The sequence below is a fragment of the Vicia villosa genome, linkage group LG1 (genome assembly GCF_029867415.1).
Source record: "Vicia villosa cultivar HV-30 ecotype Madison, WI linkage group LG1, Vvil1.0, whole genome shotgun sequence".
In the NCBI taxonomy this organism is placed as follows: domain Eukaryota; kingdom Viridiplantae; phylum Streptophyta; class Magnoliopsida; order Fabales; family Fabaceae; genus Vicia; species Vicia villosa.
The window spans coordinates 67244752-67265987 of NC_081180.1; the positions used below are offsets into that span (position 1 = coordinate 67244752).

The 21236-nt window shown below is 33.7% G+C and overlaps 2 protein-coding genes and 1 pseudogene across 2 annotated transcripts; all 3 read right to left on the bottom strand.

The window, feature by feature from the left end:
* Positions 1–3805: 3805 nt before the first annotated feature.
* Positions 3806–5410, bottom strand: LOC131608409 (S-adenosyl-L-methionine:benzoic acid/salicylic acid carboxyl methyltransferase 3-like). Its single transcript, XM_058880186.1, has 4 exons — positions 5296–5410; positions 4789–5193; positions 4442–4699; positions 3806–4348 (listed from the first exon to the last, which is right to left on the bottom strand). Exons 1-4 carry the CDS (start codon positions 5356–5358, stop codon positions 3971–3973), a joined length of 1104 nt encoding a protein of 367 aa, XP_058736169.1. The 5' UTR covers positions 5359–5410; the 3' UTR covers positions 3806–3970.
* Positions 5411–8507: 3097 nt separating this feature from the next.
* Positions 8508–15730, bottom strand: LOC131644633 (S-adenosyl-L-methionine:benzoic acid/salicylic acid carboxyl methyltransferase 3-like; the record flags this gene model as incomplete). Its single annotated transcript, XM_058915190.1, has 5 exons — positions 15329–15730; positions 10517–10636; positions 10001–10405; positions 9694–9930; positions 8508–8717 (listed from the first exon to the last, which is right to left on the bottom strand). Coding segments are annotated over exons 1-5 (1374 nt in total), but the record flags the coding sequence as incomplete, so codon positions are not given.
* A 683-nt stretch (positions 15731–16413) lies between these two features.
* LOC131644642 (S-adenosyl-L-methionine:benzoic acid/salicylic acid carboxyl methyltransferase 3-like) lies at positions 16414–19384 on the bottom strand (annotated as a pseudogene).
* Between the last annotated feature and the right edge of the window lie 1852 nt (positions 19385–21236).

The following is a 21236-nucleotide window of genomic DNA, read 5'->3' on the forward strand; positions in this document are numbered from 1 at the left end:
CCAATTGGTTAGCATCTTTCTTCTCATTGTTCCAAATCCAATTGTTCCTATTATTCCAAATCACCCATAACATAACTGCCACTCTACCCGCAGTCCTCTTATCCTCTCTGCTACAAATATCATGAATAATTATTTTCGCTTCATTCGTCGAAGCAAGTCTCGGGCTAATCACATCTTCAAGACCTGCTACAGACCAAGAATGAGATATTAGAGCACAATCAAAGAAAATATGTCGCTCATCCTCCACTTCCCCCTCACATAATTGACAAAAAGTAGGACAAGGAACATAATGCTGTCTCAGTCTACTTCTAGTAGGAAGGCAACCTCGACAAATCCTCCAAAGAAGATGCTTGGATTTAGGAGGCGCGTGAATCCTCCATAAACCTCTCCAATCTCCTTCTACTCCATTACCTTTATAGTTTCGACAACTTTGCAACCACAACTTGTAACCTGTTTTAACAGTATAGGCACCATGTTGCTCCGCCTTCCAAACTACTCCATCCTCAATAACCTCCTCCAAGAGTGGTACCTGTAAGATTTTGTTAGTAACATCAGGGGAGAAGAGATTACCAATTTTATCGAGGTCCCACTGCTTGACGTTAGGAAGCATGGGGTCCTTAACCACCATAGTATACATATGGTACCCTTGAGGGGCTTCCATCCATCTACCTCCATCGCTTCTCAACCAAGGGTCCCTCATAACCTGAACTTGACTTCCATCCCCAATTCTCCACCTAAAACCCATGGCCAACACATCTCTAGCTTTCCAGATACTTCTCCATACAAAGCTTGGGTTATTACCTAACTTTGCCGCCATAAAGGATGAATTAGGATAATATTTAGCTTTAAATACTTTTGCTACTAAGGTATCCTGATTGGTCAAAAGATTCCAACCCTGTTTTGCTACCATCGCCATATTAAAAGCTTTGAAGTCTCGAAAACCCAATCCTCCATCACTCTTAGGATAAGTAAGACTTTCCCATGCTAACCACCTAATCCCTTTGTTATTACTACCTCCACCCCACCAGAACGCATTCAACACCCTCTCTATATCAATCACCAGAGTGTCCGGAAGGATGAACACACTCATAACATACGCCGGTATAGCTTGAAGGACTGATTTGATCATTACCTCTTTACCTGTCCTTGACATTGGTCGACCTCTCCAAGAATTAATACGCTTCCAGATACGATCTTTGATGAATGTAAAAGTAGACTTCTTGCTTTTACCAATCATAGAAGGCAGCCCCAAATAAGTACCTGTACCCAACACATGTCTCACACCCATGATTCGGGAAAGATCTTCCTGAGCATGATGGCTAATGTTGCGGCTGAAAAAAACCTCCGATTTATTCATGTTAATATCTTGACCAGACGCCTCTGCATACACCTTAAGAATATTCATGAGGTTTCTTACTTCAAAAAGATTGGCTCTGCAAAAAAGAAAACAATCGTCAGCAAAAAGTAGATGGGACACCATAGGTGCCCCTCTATAGATACGGATCCCATGAATGTCTCCTTTGTCCACTGCTCTTTTTATAAGCGCAGAAAGGCCTTCTGCTATAAGAATGAAGAGGTATGGAGAGAGCGGATCTCCTTGCCTCAAACCCCTCCCTGGCTGAATAGGTCCTACACGATCTGAATTAACCGTGACAGAGTATTTCACCGAAGTCACACACATCATCATCCATTGCAACCACTTGTCCGCAAAACCCATTTTGTACAGAACATTTCTCAGAAAACCCTAGTCCACCCGATCGTAGGCTTTGCTAATATCGATTTTTAAAGCTAACTCTGCGATATTGCCACGCTTTTTACGCTTTAACTTGTGAATGACTTCAAAAGCGATCATCGAGTTATCAATGATGGATCTCCCCTCCACAAAGGCAGATTGTTCTTCTGAAATACATTTAGATAAGCAACCCTTCAATCTATTAGCCAACAGTTTTGACACAACTTTATACACCACGTTATAGAGCGAGATAGGGCGTAAATCCTTCATATTCGTCGGGCTATCACACTTGGGAATGAGGCAAATATTCGTATCATTGAGGCTGCTGGGAAAAAAACCTCGTTCCAACCAATGCGAAACCGCTACAAAAATGCCATCACTGCAATTGTTCCATAACTGTTGATAAAAGGCCGGAATAAAGCCGTCGAGACCCGGGGCTTTATCCGGATGTATGTGGCGTAAAGCTTCGAATAATTCTTCTTTAGTAATAGGAGCAAGGAGCTTAATATTATCTTCATTTGTAATTTTGGGGTGTAAGTACTGTAACACAGGGTCATACTGTCCATGTTGTTCTTGGAATAGCTTCTGGAAGTAACTTGTTGCTATGTTACTCAGTCCCGCCGGATCTCGAATCTCACTCCCATGATCATCCTCTAACATCGTAATTTTTTTGAAGTTCCTTCTTGTTGTAGCTGTCATGTGAAAAAACTTGGTGTTTAAGTCGCCATCTTTGAGCCAGTGCATTTTTGCACGTTGTTTCCAATAAGCTTCCTCTCGAACAAGCAGCCTGTTATGTTTACTCTCAATCTCTAACAGTTTTTGCAAACTATCTTGGTCACTCATCTGTCGATAATACTCCATCTCAACTTTACATTCATTAACCTCTTCCATAAATCGCGCCCTCTTCCTTCTACTCCATCTTTGTAACTCCTCCGCACAACCTCCGATACGCACAACCAGCTCACTATTACTGTTAATGTTCTAGCCGGTCTCCACTGTTTCATTGATATCTTCCTCTAACAACCACTGGTTTTCAAATTTAAACGAGAGACAGTAACTCATCCGCTGAACAGGATCGCAATTCATCACGATGGGATTATGATCAGAGTGTTAAATGTATAAAAACGGGTGTAAATTACTCTTTCTACATTGGTGACAGTTGATGATGTACTCAGTATATATGTAAATTTCAACTTTGTAATCAAGGTTTACATTTTATTTTGTTCTCTTTAGAACTCTTGCATGCATCCGATTCATTGAGATATCGAGTTTTTGAAAACTGTATGAACTTGTGTTTCATTTTTAATTCAAGCATTTCAATTGCTTTTTATTATTTACTAATTTGCCTGCTTTTGTTAAATTAAGCGCATTTACTATTTCTCTTTTGTTACTTTTATTATAAATTTTTCTAGCAATGTGCAATTCTCTCAAAATGTTTTACACAAAGTATGGCTAGGATTGTCGAGTTTAATCCTACAATTGAACTAAAACTCGTGATTTTTTTACTAAAAACACCAATAAACTGTAAGTTTTAACTTTGTCTAATACTTTGTGGTTTGGACTATCTAAAGATTATAAAATTAATTAATTTTAATAGGATTGAAGTCTACTAATGAGGAATTTGTGGTGATAGACTGATAGTGATTCTTTGATCTTGAAAATGATTTCTCGGTAAAACTTACACATTCTCAAAATGAAGGGGGTCATGTTTTTTAGGCTTCTTGTATTCTTTTATCCATTTTCTTACCATTTGTTGCTTGGATGTTTGCTAGCCCCTTACTTTGTTAATCTCTATTCCTTTTTTGCTTGTGTTTGTTGTGATGTTTAGTTAGTGGTGAAACCCAAAATTAGTGTTAGAAATTGAATATTTATATTGATCTTTATACTTTTCTCTTAAAATAGAATTATTTTTTTTAATAGTTATAATAATTTAATGTTCATAAGGGACAAAAAAGAGAGATGAGAGGACATAAACTTCATCCTCATAAACATAATCAAATATAAAACTTAATGAATTATAAGATCATATGACTCAATGAATCAAATCTCCTGCAAGACTAAATCTGATCATTAACAGTCCTTTCAGCAATACTTCTAAATTTTTATTTTTAATTTGCATCATAACATTTCTTAACTAATCATTAGCTAGGAAAATGCTGCAAATTAACCTACAACAAATAACTTTCGAAATTTATTTTGAACTCAAAATATAAAAACCTTGAACCAATTGTTCTTTCCTCATGGCTTTCTAGTCAACGATAAGGTAAGATTGGTGAACTTAGTTCTCTCTTTAGACATTCGATCAGTTAAAATATTTGTATAGCGTTCAAAAATCTCTTCGATCACACTCTCACCAAAGTGACAAACTAGCAAAGGTTCAGTCACAGCCCTGATGCATTGTGCCATATTGTATCCATCGTCTTTGAACGATTTCGAGATTTCAAATCCAATGTCCAAAGCTTCCCTACGATCAAGAGCGTTCCAATTCACTTCAGAAACCTCTAGTTTATCGATTGCGAATGATCCTTCCCGGAGAACTTCTAGATTCACTTCAGATGGAGAAGGATAGTAGTTTGGGATGTTGAAACTATCGAGTTTCTCTTCGTCAATGACTCCCTGCAACATAATTGATTGTCTATAAATCTCATCTCAGCTGACAAAAACCGATATTATTAGGCTGAACACTGGTATTCAAGTTTGAACCGGTACCTGCCGGACCATGTCCTTAAGAGCAATTGTCATGAGATCCCAAATGTAACAACACTCCCTGTTTGATGGATCATCATCTTTTCTTCCTAAAATTGTTAGAATCATGCGACCACCTTCGACTATTTCTTGGGCACGACACTCGAGAAAAAGAGAGAAATCTTTTTGAAACTGCTTGGAGTAAGCTTTGAGAACATTTGAAGGGCTTGTAGTTGACAAGTAAATATTGCCCTTGTTGATGTTGTCTACACCCTCTGGAATCTAATTAATCAACAAAAGTTATCGAAAATATACATAGAATTCAAAAAGAATATGAAAAGATAACTAATGATTATAAACTATAAAGAAACCTTTGATATCCATTGAAGACTGTAAGAGGAATGAACAAAATGCAAACTTTTATCTGGAAAAATCCTGCCATAAAATGAACCAGGAACTCCAGAGAAGTAGCAAGGACCTATTTCAGTTTTCATTTCATGGTATAGGTTTTCTTTGAAGGTGTCAAGAGACTTAAATACGCTGTTGAAGTCGTTTCCTGGAAGATCGTTTAGAGAGATTTTATACTCAGGAGATTTCTGATTATGTTCTCGACAAAGATTTTCCACCACCTTGATAGTTTCTGAGATCACTAACAAAGTGTTAGGTCCAGAAGAGCATCCTAAGTCTGCAATAGCCAAGCTTTTGGGCAGTGTGTTGCAGTACAAACTTGTTATGGCTTCATCTCTCATAGGTTTTGTCATAGAAATCACCCTTCGCTGTATATATTTAAAAGATTTATTTGTCACCCTAAAATATGGATATTTTTGTAAAATAGTTATAAAGTTGCATTATTTATAAGTGTAGATATATCAATATACCTGGAGTGAGGAGTTGTTTGCATAGCTTGCTTCTTCAACGCTCCCATTCATGTGTAGTTCCATTCTTGTTTCTTTTATCTTCCTTTCAAAGTAGTTTTGCTTTAATGCTATTGAGTTCAACTAACTACAGCCACTGCCACAAACTTATAATGATGTATAGATTAAGCATGTTGGCATATTATGTTATTATAAGATCCGTTTGTTTATAGTCAATTATTAATCATCCATGCTTACATCAGATCCAAAAAATAATAATTTCAGATTAAGCACGTTAGCATATTAAGCTATTAAAATACCCGTTTGTTTATAGTCAATTATTCATAATCCATGCTTACATCAGATCCAAAAAAATAATAACTTCACGTTAAGCATGTTAGCATATTATTAAGCTATAAACGAAAAACACCTACCTCCTAAAACAAAGGAGAGGTAGAGTATTCCACACGGAAAAATTACAAAAGTATGCTATTTTACAACTCAAGCATAACCACTTCGATCTATAAGTAATTGTCAATAAACACTCAATAAAACTAAAGTCCTCTCTCTTAAAAATGAAGGCATTTATCATCAACCATATTGTCCAAACTTTCGCTATCCAAATTACGGCAACAATTAATCTTTTCAATTTGGACTTCACCTTCTCACGATTGTCAAGGGAATCCACAAACTCCTCAAAAGTCAATTCTAACGAGTTACCAATTCAATCCTTGGCGGTGCTCCCATTGATTATGACAGACATGGAACTCAAGAAAACACTTCCTTCCATCCACCTTATCCACCTTTCCCTAAACCCCATTTTAGAGAAGACGAACCTCAAAAAGTTCCAACTAACACAAACATACGCTTTCTCGAAATCTACTTTCAAGACCACACAACTCCTCTTCTCCTTCTTAGTCATATCCAATACCTCATTCACCAGGAGAACACCATCAGCTATGTTCCTTCTCGGAACAAACCTAGTTTGGTTACTAGAGACAATAGATCCCAAAACCTTCTTTAACCTTGCTACAAGAATTTTGGATAAAATTTTATAAAGACTCCAAAAAAAACAAGACATATTGGTCTATATTCGAAAAAAGATTGCCGGTTATTATTCTTCGGAATGAGGGTTAAGAAAGAAGAAGTGCAGACTTTAGTTAGTTTAGCTCTATCATGAAAATCAGAAACTACTCTATAAACATCCTACTTAATCACCTCCCAATTTTGGTTATAAAAATCCATAGAAAATTTGTCTGGTCATGCGCTTTTGTTACTGTCGGAAGACCAAACAACAACCCTAACTTCTTTAGTAGAAAATTCATGTTCCAGCCACTCTTTATCAAAAACATTCAACTTCTGAAAATCAATACCTGCTGGCACGGGTCTGGCGGTGTTTTCTTCTTTGAATAAATCCTCAAAATGCTTCTTGACCTCCTCCTTTATCTCTTCAACACTCTCCACCCTTTCGTTCATCCCGTCAACTAAAGTTGTCGCATTTCTACGATATCTCTCCTTCATGACATTATGGAAAAATCTCGTATTCTTATTATCTCCGTCTTTCAACCACATTTGCCTCGATTTGAGTCTTATGATGCTCTCCTTCAGATTAAGCATTTTCCAAATATCACCTGAAACATTACACCTATCCAAAACCACCTCCTCATTATCATCTTCGAAATGATCTGCCAGTACCGAGTCCATATCATTTAGACTTTCCACTTTCTCCTTCACCTTCAAGTCGATCCATCCGAAGCACTCTTTGTTCCACTCTTTAATACGAATTTTTGACTTTTTCCGTTTCTCATACATGACAAAATCTCCTCTTCCTTCCACTTCAATTTTAGCCCACTCTTGTAAAATAAAAGGCTTATAGCCCTCATGGCTAAACCAAAGATTATTTAATCTAAAAGGCATAGGCCCCCAATCAACCTTCCCCGATATTATCCAGACGAGGCAGTTGTTTGAGATGTCTCTATTTCCCACTCTTTGGTCGATCACACACCAATCCTAAATCAACTTACTAGATAGTAAAAATCTATCAAATTTCCCCATTGCCTTCCCTTTGCCTTTATACTAAGTAAACCTTCCACCTACACAAGGTATATCCACCAAGTTCATATCCTCTATAAAATTCCTAAATTCTTTGCATTTTACACCAATGAGTATTCGTAATTAGTTCAATTAAATAGACACTTTTTTTATTAGAATTTTTTTAGTAGATAGTTATGTAATATATGGTAAAAATATGTTTTTTTTCAATAAATTAATTATTAATTTTAAGCCTTAATTGCAACTTTAGTCCCCCTATTTTGTCTTTTTCTTGATTTTTATCCCTCTATTTTAAAAATTACTATTTTAGTCCCCTTTTAAAGTTTTTTGTGCAATTTTCGTCCCCCTATTTTGTTTTTTTCTGCAAAATTAGTCCATATTCCTATCTCTTTTTCAATAGAAAACTCAAAAGGGGGACCAAAATCGTGATTTTAAAAATGGGGGACTAAAATCGAGAAAAAGACAAAATAGGGGGACCAAAGTTGTAATTAAGCCTAATTTTAATTATAAATTAAATTAGTTATATATTCAGCTGAATCAATCATATTTTTATACATGATGCAATGTGGATGTAAAAAATTATATCATTTTTCTTTTTATTTTTGGGTGAATAACTTTTCTAATTATAATTTTATAGTTTTGATTTAATAGTATAATCATGTATTATTTGTTAGATTATCTTTTAATAGTGATATATGTCAATTGCTTCTTGCGAAATTAACATTAGGAAGATATTCCAAAAAACCGTTTTAAATTGGTATATTATTTATTCTTATAACTTTAAAAAAAATATTTGAAAATAAAAAGTAATAGATAAAGGGTGAATGTCTAATTATATACGTCACATAAAAAATGTAGAATAATTTTTTCATTTTATTTAAAAAATATTTATAAAAATTAATTAATTTGCATTAATAATGTAAAAAAAATTTACATATCATTTAAGAATATTTTTAGACATCATTTATGATTTGTTTTTTAACAACCAATTGAACAACGTTATTCATTTCTCTATTCGTCATGATTACCAGGCCTATTACTCTATTTTATGGGAATAGAAATATAGATTCACTATTAATTAGGCATGCTTATATATATATATATATATATATATATATATATATATATATATATATATATATATATATATATATATATATATATATATATATATATATATATATATAGTATCCATCGTCTTTGATCGATTTTGACATTTCAGATTCAATGTCCAAAGCTTCCCCGCAATCAAGATCATTCCAATTCACTTCAGAAATCTCAACTTTATTGATTGCGAATGATCCTTCCTCGAGAACTTCCATATTTAGTTCGGATGGAGTAGGAAAATATGTTTGGATGTTGAAAGTATCGAATTTCTCTTCGTCAATGCTTCCCTGCATCATAATTGAATATATATATATATATATATATATATATATATATATATATATATATATATATATATATATATATATATATATATATATATATATTAGACATGGCAATAAAACCCAGACCCACGGGTACCCACCCGAACCTGCCCCGAAGTTGACGGGGAAAACCCGCTTTGACTGGGTTTGGATTCGGGTTTGGGTTTTCCCCGATTAGAAAACATGGGGATGGGTCGGGTAATGGGGACACTAGTACCCACCCCGAACCCGTTCCCGAACCCGCCTCGTTTATTTCAATATGTACATTATTATTTATATTTCATAACTTATATTAATAAATATGTGGCTAATGTTTTAATAATTTGATTTGTAGTTATTATTTTAAATATTTGAAATATATGTATGAAATTTTTTGAGATTGTTTTATTTTGTTATTTATAATGTAATTTAATTTTCGAAAAAGTAAATATTTTTATTAAAAAAATTGATTTTACGAAATACATTGTGGCGGGGCGGGGATACCCGAACCCAACCCGAACCCGTTAAGGATGGGTTTGGGTTTTAATTCCCCATCCCCGTTTGGGTTTGGGGCGGGTAACGGGGATTGATTGAGGATTCGGGTTTGGGTTTGGGGGAGGTAAAAACCGTCTCCGACCCGTCCCGTTGCCATGCCTAATATATATATATATATATATATATATATATATATATATATATATATATATATATATATATATATATATATATATATATATATATATATATATATATATATATATATATATATATATATATATATCAATTATTTAATAAATTTGACAAGTTAATCTCTTAATGCAAAAACTAGCTCAATTGGTAAAAGTCTTATGGGTAGGTTGAACGTCATCATTAGACTTTAGATCCTTTAGATCCTGATAGCCACGATAGTATGTTAGAATTTTTGATAATTATTATAACTTTATCTCCAGAAAAAAAATACCTGCAAGACCATGTCATTAAGAACTATTGTCATGAGATCCCAAATGTACCCAGACTCTTTACTTGATGGAACTGTTAGAATCATGCAACCACCTTCAACTAATTCTTGGGCACGACACTGGAGAAAAAGAGAAAAATCTCTTTGAAATTGCTTGTAGTAAGCTTTGAGGACATTTGAAGGGCTTGTGCTAGAATGGTAAATATTGCCCTTGTTGTTGCTCTCTACACCCTCTGGAACCTAATTAATCACCATTCAACAATTAAGTGCATATAATATACGAAAAGATAGTTCATGTTGATAAAAAAACCTTTGAAAGCCAATGAAGACTGTTAGAGGAATGAACAAAATGCAAACTTTTATCTGGAAAAGTCCTGCCATAAAAGGAACCAGGAACTCCAAAGAAATAGCAAGGACCTATTTCATTTTTCATTTCATGGTGCAGTTTTTCTTTAAAGGTATCAAGAGACATAAATATGCTGTTGAAGTCGTTCTCCGATAGATCGTTCAAAAAGACTTTATATTCAGGAGATTTTTTATTAAGTTCTCGACAAAGATTTTCCACCACCTTGATAAATTCTGAGATCACTAACAATGTGTTTGGTCCAGAAGAGCAACCTAAGTCTGCAATTGCCAAGCTTTTGGGCAGTGTGTTGCTGTACAAACTTGTTATGGCTTCATCCCTCAAAGGTTTTGTCAAAGAAATCGCCTTTCGCTGTAAACATATTTTATATTTATAACATTTATTTGTCACTCTAAAATATGAATAGCTTTGAATAATAGTTATAAAGTTGCATTATTTATAAGTGTAGATCTATAAATATACCTGAAGTGAGGAGTTTTTTGCATAGCTTACTTCTTCAGCGCTCCCATTCATGTGTAGTCCCATTCTTGTTTCTTTTATCTTTCTTTCAAAGTAGTTTTGCTTTGATGTATATGCGTTTAACTACAGCCAGCCACAAACTTATAAAGATAGCTCATTGGGTAAAAAAGCGAGTATGTAATACAAGGTTAAACCCTCACCCTTTGCCTTTTAATGCATTTCTTTTTTTCTTTTATTTTTTTCACTTTTTGTCTACCATTTTCATTATATATTTATTATTAGGTTTATTTAGAGGTGTTCGCAGGTATGGGCCAACCTGGGAACCCACTCAATTCAATCCAATCTTTAAATATTATAAAAATATTATAAAAAGATTTTCTTTTTTAAATATTTTTTTTTTAATTTTTTTATTGAAGGATACGTAAACAAAATTATGTGATTAACCAATTTCATAACTTCATTAACCAACATTTTAAATTTTATTAACCAACTTCATAACTATTAAAAGTCTGAGTAGTCTATTAACCAACTTTGTTTTACTACTAAAAATTATTTTTAATATCTGAGTGTTTATTAAACAACTTCATCACTTCATTAATCAATTTTTTACATTTCATTAACCAACTTTATTTTACAATTAAACATACTGTTCATCAGCACTGTTTACGAATGCTGTTCACCGACACTGTTCACACACTGTTCATAAAATATATATTTTTATATTTTTAAAAAACACTGTTCACCGTATAAATACGGTAATAAGAAACAAAACTTGTTCATAAAAATTAGCTCAATTGGTAAAAGTCGTTATCGATAGGTTGAACGTCATCATTAAACTTCGAATCCTGATATCTATAGTGTATGATAATTTCTAGTAATTATTATATTTTCTAGATGACGAATACGACCCAAACGAGCAAATGATCACTCAATCGTCACAATACCAACAGTATGGCTACACCACACCCCAACAATCACAACACCAACAATATGGCTACACCACACCCCAACAAACAATGCCTTTTTTCCAAGGCCAATTAAGCGCTGGGTTTTACCGACCATATGACGCAACTCCACCGCCAAGACCAATCTTTGAGGGCATGGGGACCCGACTGTTTGACAGTAGGATCCAAGACTACATGTCCAACGAGCGCATGGAAGGGCTAATCCGAGGCCCACCTACCCAGACACAACAAGAACAACCAAGGAATAGGGGGGTCGTGGAGAAGTGGGTCGTCGAGAACCTTCCAACCGGATTCGAACAATTCCAGATTGCGGAACTGGCGGTCAGAGGGGTCATGGTCCGAGGGGTCATGGTCCGAGGGGTCGTGGTCCGAGGGGTCATGAATAGCATAATATCCATGTTTTAAAAATATTCTTTTTTTTTCGTATTTGTAATGTTTGTCCCGTACTTCCCGTATTTGTAATGTTTTTTCTGTATTTCTCGTATTTGTAATGTTTCTTCCCTATTTATATCATTAAACACTACCTGTCTAATTATTTATTTAATAGTTTTTTTTAATTATGTTAAAACAATTTAAGAAAAATCAAAAACCAAATAAAATAAACATGTTAAAACAAAAAAAAAAAGAAGCAACACATATGCGCCACCCCGGGTGTCTTGAAAGAAAAGAATACAAGTTGGCGCCACCCCAGGTGGCGCATATGAAGAGGACAATTGTAGGTTTGCGCCACCGCAGGTGGCTCCTATGTGGAGACCACCTGCAAAACCTGGTCATACAGGTAATTTTCCTGAAAACCTGGTTTTTTGTGTAAATTTTATTTTAAACCTGGTTATTTGGATTTTTTTTTCTTAATTGGTCAATAGAATAAAATCCTAAGCTGCATCAGTTTTGCAGTACAATAAATTTAAAATGAACCATTTTTAAAAGTAAGTTTTAAATATGAGTAATGCTATTCTTACATCCATATTATAAATCAATATTTACACTAAACACTTTTTACCGTATTTATAGGGTGAACAGTATTTTTGAAAATAAAATAATAATATTTATAAAAACTATTTTTTATTTTTTAAATTACCGTATGTACGGACGACTACTATTCATGTACGTACAGAACTGTTCACGTTACTATTCATGAACAGTACTTTACAGTAGTCATCGAATTTGGTTAATGCAGTGTAAAAACTTGGTTAATGCAGTAATGAAGTTGGTTAATGCAACATCCGGGTATTAAAAATAATTTTTAGCATTCATCAAACTTGGTTAATGCAATGTAAAAACTTGGTTAATGCAATAATGAAGTTGGTTAATGCACGTCGAGGTTAAAAATTATTTTTAATACTTGGATGTTGCATTAACCAATTTCATTATTGCATTAACCAAATTTGGTGACTATTATAAAGTACTGTTCATGAATAGTAACGTGAATAGTCCTGTCCGCACATGAATAGTAGTCGTCCGGACATGAACAGTGTCGTCCGTACCTACGGTTATTTTAAAAATAAAAAAAATATTTTTTATAAATATTATTATTTTATTTTATAAAACAATGTTCACCGTATAAATACAATGAACAGTGTTTAGTGTAAGTATTGGTGTATAATATGGGTGTAAGAATAACATTACTCTTTAAATATTACATATCAGTCAGAAAGACAAAAAACATATAAATCACACACTCAAAATAATAGACTAGAGAGAAAACCTAAAAATTAATAAATTAATGTACTTTGTATATTCACAATCACATCAGCATCATAAAAAAGGAGAGAAATAGAGAGGCAATGGCGGAGACGGCAGTGAGATCTGGAAGGTTGTGTGTTGAAGTATAGGTGATAAGAATCACTGATGAATATGCGCTACTTCTCTCTACTTGCTTTTTGGCTGAACAACCATTGCATGTGTTGCATCTATAATATCCCCTGTAGATTTCGTAGCAACAATTTTTTCTGTCATGTTGTAATTTTGTAATGTTGTTTTTGTTGTCTTATTGTAATTAAGATTTTATATGTAGGCACATCGTCAAGATAACGGAGGGACATGTGGATATCATGTCATGAAGAGTATGTTTGACATTGTTGATGTTTTCATTGTTGAAAAATTCAATGAGGTCGTATAATTTAAAATATTTTCGCATTGTATGTACTTATTGAAAAACATGTAATTATTGTTTTAATATGTAGTTGTCTAATTTATTATCTGTCGAACATGTAGATATTCACAGACCTCGTCGTATGAAAAAGAGACAATTGACCACATTCGACAACTATGGGTTCAATGTGTTATGCAAATAGTTGAAAAGAAAAAAGTTGAAGAGACAAATCTACTACAAGACCAAACAAAAATGGTTGAATAACATAAGCACCGAGAAAATAAAAGAAATATTGGCAAAACAAAAGCGGACGAAAAATTATATAAAGATATGTTATGTTCTAATAATATTTTGTAGTTGTTATATGAAGAAAATGATTGAATATTTTGTTGCTGTTACATAAAGAAATATTATGATTTGTGATTGAATATTTTTTTGGTGTTACCTGAAGAAATATTATCACTTATTGATACGATATAATATGATTTTGATGTATGACTTTTTGGTATTAGATAATATGATTTTTTTGCACTTATCCGAACAACTATTTCTATATTATGGTATCGATATTTTATTCTAATCTACGTATTTTTTATTTCCATTATATTTTGTTGGATAATACGAGATATTAATTTTAGTTGCTACGATTCTCGAATTGTAACAATGCAATGTTGTTGTTTTTAAGAAATTCAGAGCAAATTTCGGATATTGCATATCCGAAGTAGGTTCATGGTAGTTTTGGATATGCATATCCAAAAATAATTGAAAATGGAATAAAAGTGCCTTTGAATATACATATAGAAGGATATTTTGGGGTTTGTATTAGGAAGATCCTAAAATATCCCACATTGATTAGAGATAGAGCATTAAATTTGTAGAGATGTTTTCCATCCTATATGGTGCATAAGGAATTGTCTAATCTCTATTACTCTTTTGCTTGTGTTTTTTTTTTTGAAACAACCAAAAGAAATGTATTACTTTAATGAACAAGCAGTGCTAAATAAGTCTGTTACAAACCAAGCTGCAATATACTTGCACTTGCAGAAGAACCAGAAAAATAATTGGACATAAAAACACACTCATAACAGCATTGTATGATCAGCTCCAATACTAACTCTACAATTGAAATAGACTAAAACAGCCAGTTGATAACAAGACTACAAAACAGTCCGCGATAACAAAGGCTCCAACTCCGCGCAATTCAAACATAAACTTCACGACAAAACAGTCCGCGATAACAAAGGTCTTCATCCGTTGTGTCGGCCTGAACCGGGATGGAACTATAGCCACCTAACCCCAAGCACTGTCTTGGGTTGCATAACCACTGCCCAAGAGAGTAATTGAATCCCGTCGCCTTGCTCTTCAACCAATTCCATGACAGAATATTTGCTTCTTCGACTAGGTGCTCAACTGATATGTCTTTTCCTCTAAAAATTTTCTCGTTACGCCCTTTCCAAATTAACCAAATACATGTGTACCATATAACATTGAATTTTTCAATCTTGATTCTGCCTGTTCTGCACAATTCGCTGAATTGCTGAAAGTTTGGAATAATTGAATTATGTAGCGCAGTAAAGATGTTTAACCATCGATTGATCGCCGTCCAAACTTGCAGATTTAAATCACACTAAAAAAAAAAAGAGAAACATTTTCTACAGTCCCGCAACCAAAAGAACATTCCGTTTGAGAGCCGTTCAACACCCCTCTCTTATGTAGGTTATCCTTAGATGGAATTCTATTTTGGAATAATCGCCACACCAGAATTGCTACTTTTAAAGGAACAAATTTATTCCAAATTTCTGCTAGTTTCAGCCTTTCAACATCAATCGAATTCTCCGTTATTACACTATACGCCTCTTTAACACTATATACCCCTGAATCCCACACCCCATCCTCTTTCTCACAATTAATGACAATCCTTTGCAATTTTTCCTTCAGTTCCTCCGTTAACACAGCCTCTTCTCGGAACAAATTCCTATTCCAATTGAAGTTCCATTGACCTGCACCTATTGCCAAGTCCTTTGCTCTTATGTTTTTATCTTGACAAATCGAGAACAGACTCAGATACCTATCTTTAAGAGGAACATTCTCACTCCATGGATTTGTCCACACGTATGTGTCCTCCCCATTTCCTATCACTCTCTTAAGCTTTCTTGACATCCAGTTTCGGTCAAATCCCCATGTCCCGTTTTCGATACTTTGAATGTTCTTCCACCATGTTGAGTAATATATCTCCCTGCCACCCCAATCCTACCGTTTGTCTCACCATACTTACATGCTAAAACCTTATACCAAGTGTTGTTTTTTTCTACCATAAGGCGCCATTTCCATTTGCCTAATAACGCTAGGTTGAAAGCTTTTAGATTTTTTATCCCTAATCCCCCTGCCCCCTTCTCTCGACAAACCTTATCCCATTCCCACCTCATAGAATCTTTTGCTTGTGTTTGTTGTGATGTTTAGTTAGTGGTGAAAACCATAATTAGAGTGTTAGAAATAGAATATTTATATCAATTCTTTAAAAAAAGAGATGAGAGGACATACACTTTATCCTAAAAAACATAATCAAATATAAAACAAGCCAAGAAAATACAATCAGTAAAGAGTTCTAGTCCGACAAAAGAGCATTTTGAGATTAACATCAGATGACTTAATGAATCAAATCTCCTGCAAGACTAAATCTGGTAGACCACTTTAGCAATGCGTCTAAAGTTTATTTTTAATTTGCATCATAATATTTCCTAACTAATCATTAGCTAGGAAAATGCTGCAAATTAACCTCCAACAAAACTTTCGAAATTTATTTTGAACTCAAAATATAAAAGCTTGAACCAAATTGTTCTTCCTCACGGTTTTCTAGTCAACGATAAGGTAAGATTGGTGAACTTAGTTCTCTCTTTAGACATTCGATCGGTTAAAATATTTGTATAGCGTTCAAAAATCTCTTCGATCACACTCTCACCAAAGTGACAAACTAGCAAAGGTTCAGTCACAGCCCTGATGCATTGTGCCATATTGTATCCATCGTCTTTGAACGATTTCGACATTTCAAATCCAATGTCCAAAGCTTCCCTAGGATCAAGAGCGTTCCAATTCACTTCGGAAACCTCTAGTTTATCGATTGCGAATGATCCTTCCCGGAGAACTTCTAGATTCACTTCAGTTGGAGAAGGATAGTAGTTTGGGATGTTGAAACTATCGAGTTTCTCTTCGTCAATGACTCCCTGCAACATAATTGATTGTCTATAAATCTCATCTCAGCTGACAAAAACCGATATTATTAGGCTGAACACTGGTATTCAAGTTTGAACCGGTACCTGCTGGACCATGTCCTTAAAAGCAATTGTCATGAGATCCCAAATGTAACAACACTCCTTGTTTGATGGATCATCATCTTTTCTTCCTAAAATTGTTAGAATCATGCGACCACCTTCGACTATTTCTTGGGCACGACACTCGAGAAAAAGAGAGAAATCTTTTTGAAACTGCTTGGAGTAAGCTTTGAGAACATTTGAAGGGCTTGTAGTTGACAAGTAAATATTGCCCTTGTTGATATTGTCTACACCCTCTGGAATCTAATTAATCACCAATCAACAAAAGTTATCGATAATATACATAGAATACAAAAAGAATATGAAAAGATAACTAATGATTATAAACTATAAAGAAACCTTTGATATCCACTGAAGACTGTAAGAGGAATGAACAAAATGCAAACTTTTATCTGGAAAAATCCTGCCATAAAATGAACCAGGAACTCCAGAGAAGTAGCAAGAACCCATTTTAGTTTCCATTTCATCTACTAGTTTTTTCTTAAAGGTGTCAAGAGACTTAAATACGCTGTTGAAGTCGTTTCCTGGTAGATCGTTAAGAGAGATTTTATACTCAGGAGATTTCTGATTATGTTCTCGACAAAGATTTTCCACCACCTTGATAGTTTCTGATATCACTAGCAAAGTGTTAGGTCCAGAAGAGCATCCTAAGTCTGCAATAGCCAAGCTTTTGGGCAGTGTGTTGCAATACAAACTTGTTATGGCTTCATCTCTCAAAGGTTTTGTCATAGAAATCACCCTTCGCTGTATATATTTAGAATTTAACACATAAACTCAAAGCATATATATTTAAAAGATTTATTTGTCACCCTAAAATATGGATATTTTTGTAAAATAGTTATAGGTGTAACTAGATATATAAATATACCTGAAGTGAGGAGTTGTTTGCATAGCTTGCTTCTTCAACGCTCCCATTCATGTGTAGTTCCATTCTTGTTTCTTTTATCTTTCTTTCAAAGTACAGCCATTGCCACAAACTTATAATGATGTATAGATTAAGCACGTTAGCATATTAAGTTATTATAAGATCCGTTTGTTTATAGTCAATTATTAATCATCCATGCTTACATCAGATCCAAAAAATAATAATTTCAGATTAAGCACGTTAGCATATTAAGCTATTAAAATACCTGTTTGTTTATAGTCAATCATTCATAATCCATGCTTACATCAGATCCAAAAAATAATAACTTCACATTAAGCATGTTAGCATATTATTAAGCTATAAACGAAAAACACCTACCTCCTAAAACAAAGGAGAGGTAGAGTATTCCACACGGAAAAATTACAAAAATATGCTATTTTACAACTCAAGCATAACCACTTCCACGATCTATAAGTAATTGTCAATAAACACTCAACAAAACTAAAGTCCTCTCCCTTAAAAATGAAGGCATTCCTCATCAATCATATTGTCCAAACTTTCGCTATCCAAATTACGGCAACAATTAATCTTTTCAATTTGGACTTCACCTTCTCACAATTGTCAAGGAAATCCACAAACTCCTCAAAAGTCAATTCTAACGAGTTACCAATCCAATCCTTGGTGGTGCTCCCATTGATTATGACAGACATGGAACTCAAGAAAACACTTCCTTTCATCCACCTTATCCACCTTTCCCTAAACCCCATTTTAGAGAAGACGAACCTCAAAAAGTTCCAACTAACACAAACATACGCTTTCTCGAAATCTACTTTCAAGACCACACAACTCCTCTTCTCCTTCTTAGTCATATCCAATACCTCATTCACCAGCAGAACACCATCAGCTATGTTCCTTCTCGGAACAAACCTAGTTTGGTTACTAGAGACAATAGATCCCAAAACCTTCTTTAACCTTGCTACAAGAATCAAAACAAGACATATTGGTCTATATTTGGAAAAAGATTGCGGGTTATTATTCTTCGGAATGAGGGTTAAGAAAGAAGAAGTGCAGACTTTAGTTAGTTTAGCTCTATCATGAAAATCAGAAACTACTCTATAAACATCCTACTTAATCACCTCCCAATTTTGCTTATAAAAATCCATAGAAAATTTGTCTGGTCATGCGCTTTTGTTACTGTCGGAAGACCAAACAACAACCCTAACTTCTTTAGTAGAAAATTCATGTTCCAGCCACTCTTTATCAAAAACATTCAACTTCTAAAAATCAATACCTGCTGGCACGGGTCTGGCAGTGTTTTGTTCTTTGAATAAATCCTCAAAATGCTTCTTGACCTCCTCCTTTATCTCTTCAACACTCCACCCTTTCGTTCATCCCGTCAACTAAAGTTGTCGCATTTCTACGATATCTCTCCTTCATGACATTATGGAAAAATCTCATATTCTTATTATCTCCGTCTTTCAACCACATTTGCCTCGATTTGAGTCTTATGATGCTCTCCTTCAGATTAAGCATTTTCCAAATATCACCTGAAACATTACACCTATCCAAAACCACCTCCTCATTATCATCTTCGAAATGATCTGCCAGTACCGAGTCCATATCATTTAGACTTTCCACTTTCTCCTTCACCTTCAAGTCGATCCATCCGAAGCACTCTTTGTTCCACTCTTTAATACGAATTTTTTACTTTTTCCGTTTCTCATACATGACAAAATCTCCTCTTCCTTCCACTTCAATTTTAGCCCACTCTTGTAAAATAAAAGGCTTAAAGCCCTCATGGCTAAACCAAAGATTATTTAATCTAAAAGGCATAGGCCCCCAATCAACCTTCCCCGATATTATCCAGACGAGGCAGTTGTTTGAGATGTCTCTATTTCCCACTCTTTGGTCGATCACACACCAATCCTAAATCAACTTACTAGATAGTAAAAGTCTATCAAATTTCCCCATTGCCTTCCCATTGCCTTTATACTAAGTAAAACTTCCACCTACACAAGGTATATCCACCAAGTTCATATCCTCGATAAAATTCATAAATTCTTTGCATTTTACACCAATTAGTATTTGTAATTAGTTCAATTAAATAGACACTTTTTTTATTAGAATTTTTTTAGTAGATAGTTATGTAATATAGGGTAAAAATATGTTTTTTTTTTCAATAAATTAATTATTAATTTTAAATTTTAATTATAAATTAAATTAGTTATATATTCAGCTGAATCAATCATATTTTTATACATGATGCAATGTGGATGTAAAAAATTATATCATTTTTCTTTTTATTTTTGGGTGAATAACTTTTCTTATTATAATTTTATAGTTTTGATTTAATAGTATAATCATGTATTATTTGTTAGATTAAAATAATTATCCTTTAATAATAATATATGGTTTTCAACTATAAAATTATCATATTTTAAAAGTTATAATAAACGTTAACAGGAAATAAATTTCAAGTTAAATTTTAACAATAATAACTATTCAATAAATAGACAAGAATTTGAAAACTGTAACATTCACATTATTATGAGAAAATAATTTGAAACCAACTTGAAGTTCTACAATTAAATAGACAATAATTATCAGTGTCAATTTTTTTTAAATAGAGTTTAGTGTTGATTAACAATTTTTTTAAAAGAGAACAATTGTTTTATTTTTATAAATGAAAAAGTGTTTGCTACAATATTTTTATTTAATAATGTGATAAATAAAAAAAGATAAAAAAATAGCAACGATAAATAATTTTCTTCTTCTTATTCAATTTCTGTTTTAATCGTTATAATTGTTCAATTGCAAACTTTATTATAATATTTTCGCGTTGAAAAGATCTTATTCATATAATGGCGGAAAAGTGCCGTATGGATATTTATTTTTCTTTAACAACTTTATTAGTTGTGTATGATAATCCAAAACCAAAATTGTGTATTGATTTTATAAAAAACAAAGTTACTTATAGATTTATATTCACTTATCTCTAATAAAATAAAATTTAAATATATGTGGTAGTAACTATTACACAAAATATACATTAAAAAATTAACTTTTTTTTACCTAATCAATAAAACATGAGCCGTGGTGTGTCATTGGTGATTTCAATGACTTGCTTTCACAACATGATAAAGTCGGTATCCACCAACATCCCAACTGGTTATGCGCCGGCTTTCGGGAATCTGTTACGGATTGCAATTTGTTAGATATGCCTTTGGAAGGTCACCCTTTCACGTGGATTAAAAGTCGAGGCTCTGATCATGTTATCGAAGAACGGCTAGATCGAGCTCTAGTAACGCAGGAGTGGTTGGATATTTTTTCGGAAGCTAAGCTAGTTAATTTACTAGCATCGCATTCGGACCATAGTCCTATTCTTTTGCACTGCGACCCGATTAATTGGACCCAGCTGAGGAAGTATTCTTTCAAATTCGAGAACGCTTGGCTAAAAAATGATGAACTAGAA

Excerpts from the sequence above, each read along its gene's own strand:
- LOC131608409 (XM_058880186.1), bottom strand. The coding sequence starts at position 5,358 with ATGGAACTACACATGAATGGGAGCGTTGAAGAAGCAAGCTATGCAAAC. Across the intron at positions 4,700-4,788 it reads GTCTTCAATGGATATCAAAG|ATTCCAGAGGGTGTAGACAA; the intron begins GTTTCTTTATAG and ends TTGATTAATTAG. Across the intron at positions 4,349-4,441 it reads TTAAGGACATGGTCCGGCAG|GGAGTCATTGACGAAGAGAA; the intron begins GTACCGGTTCAA and ends ATTATGTTGCAG.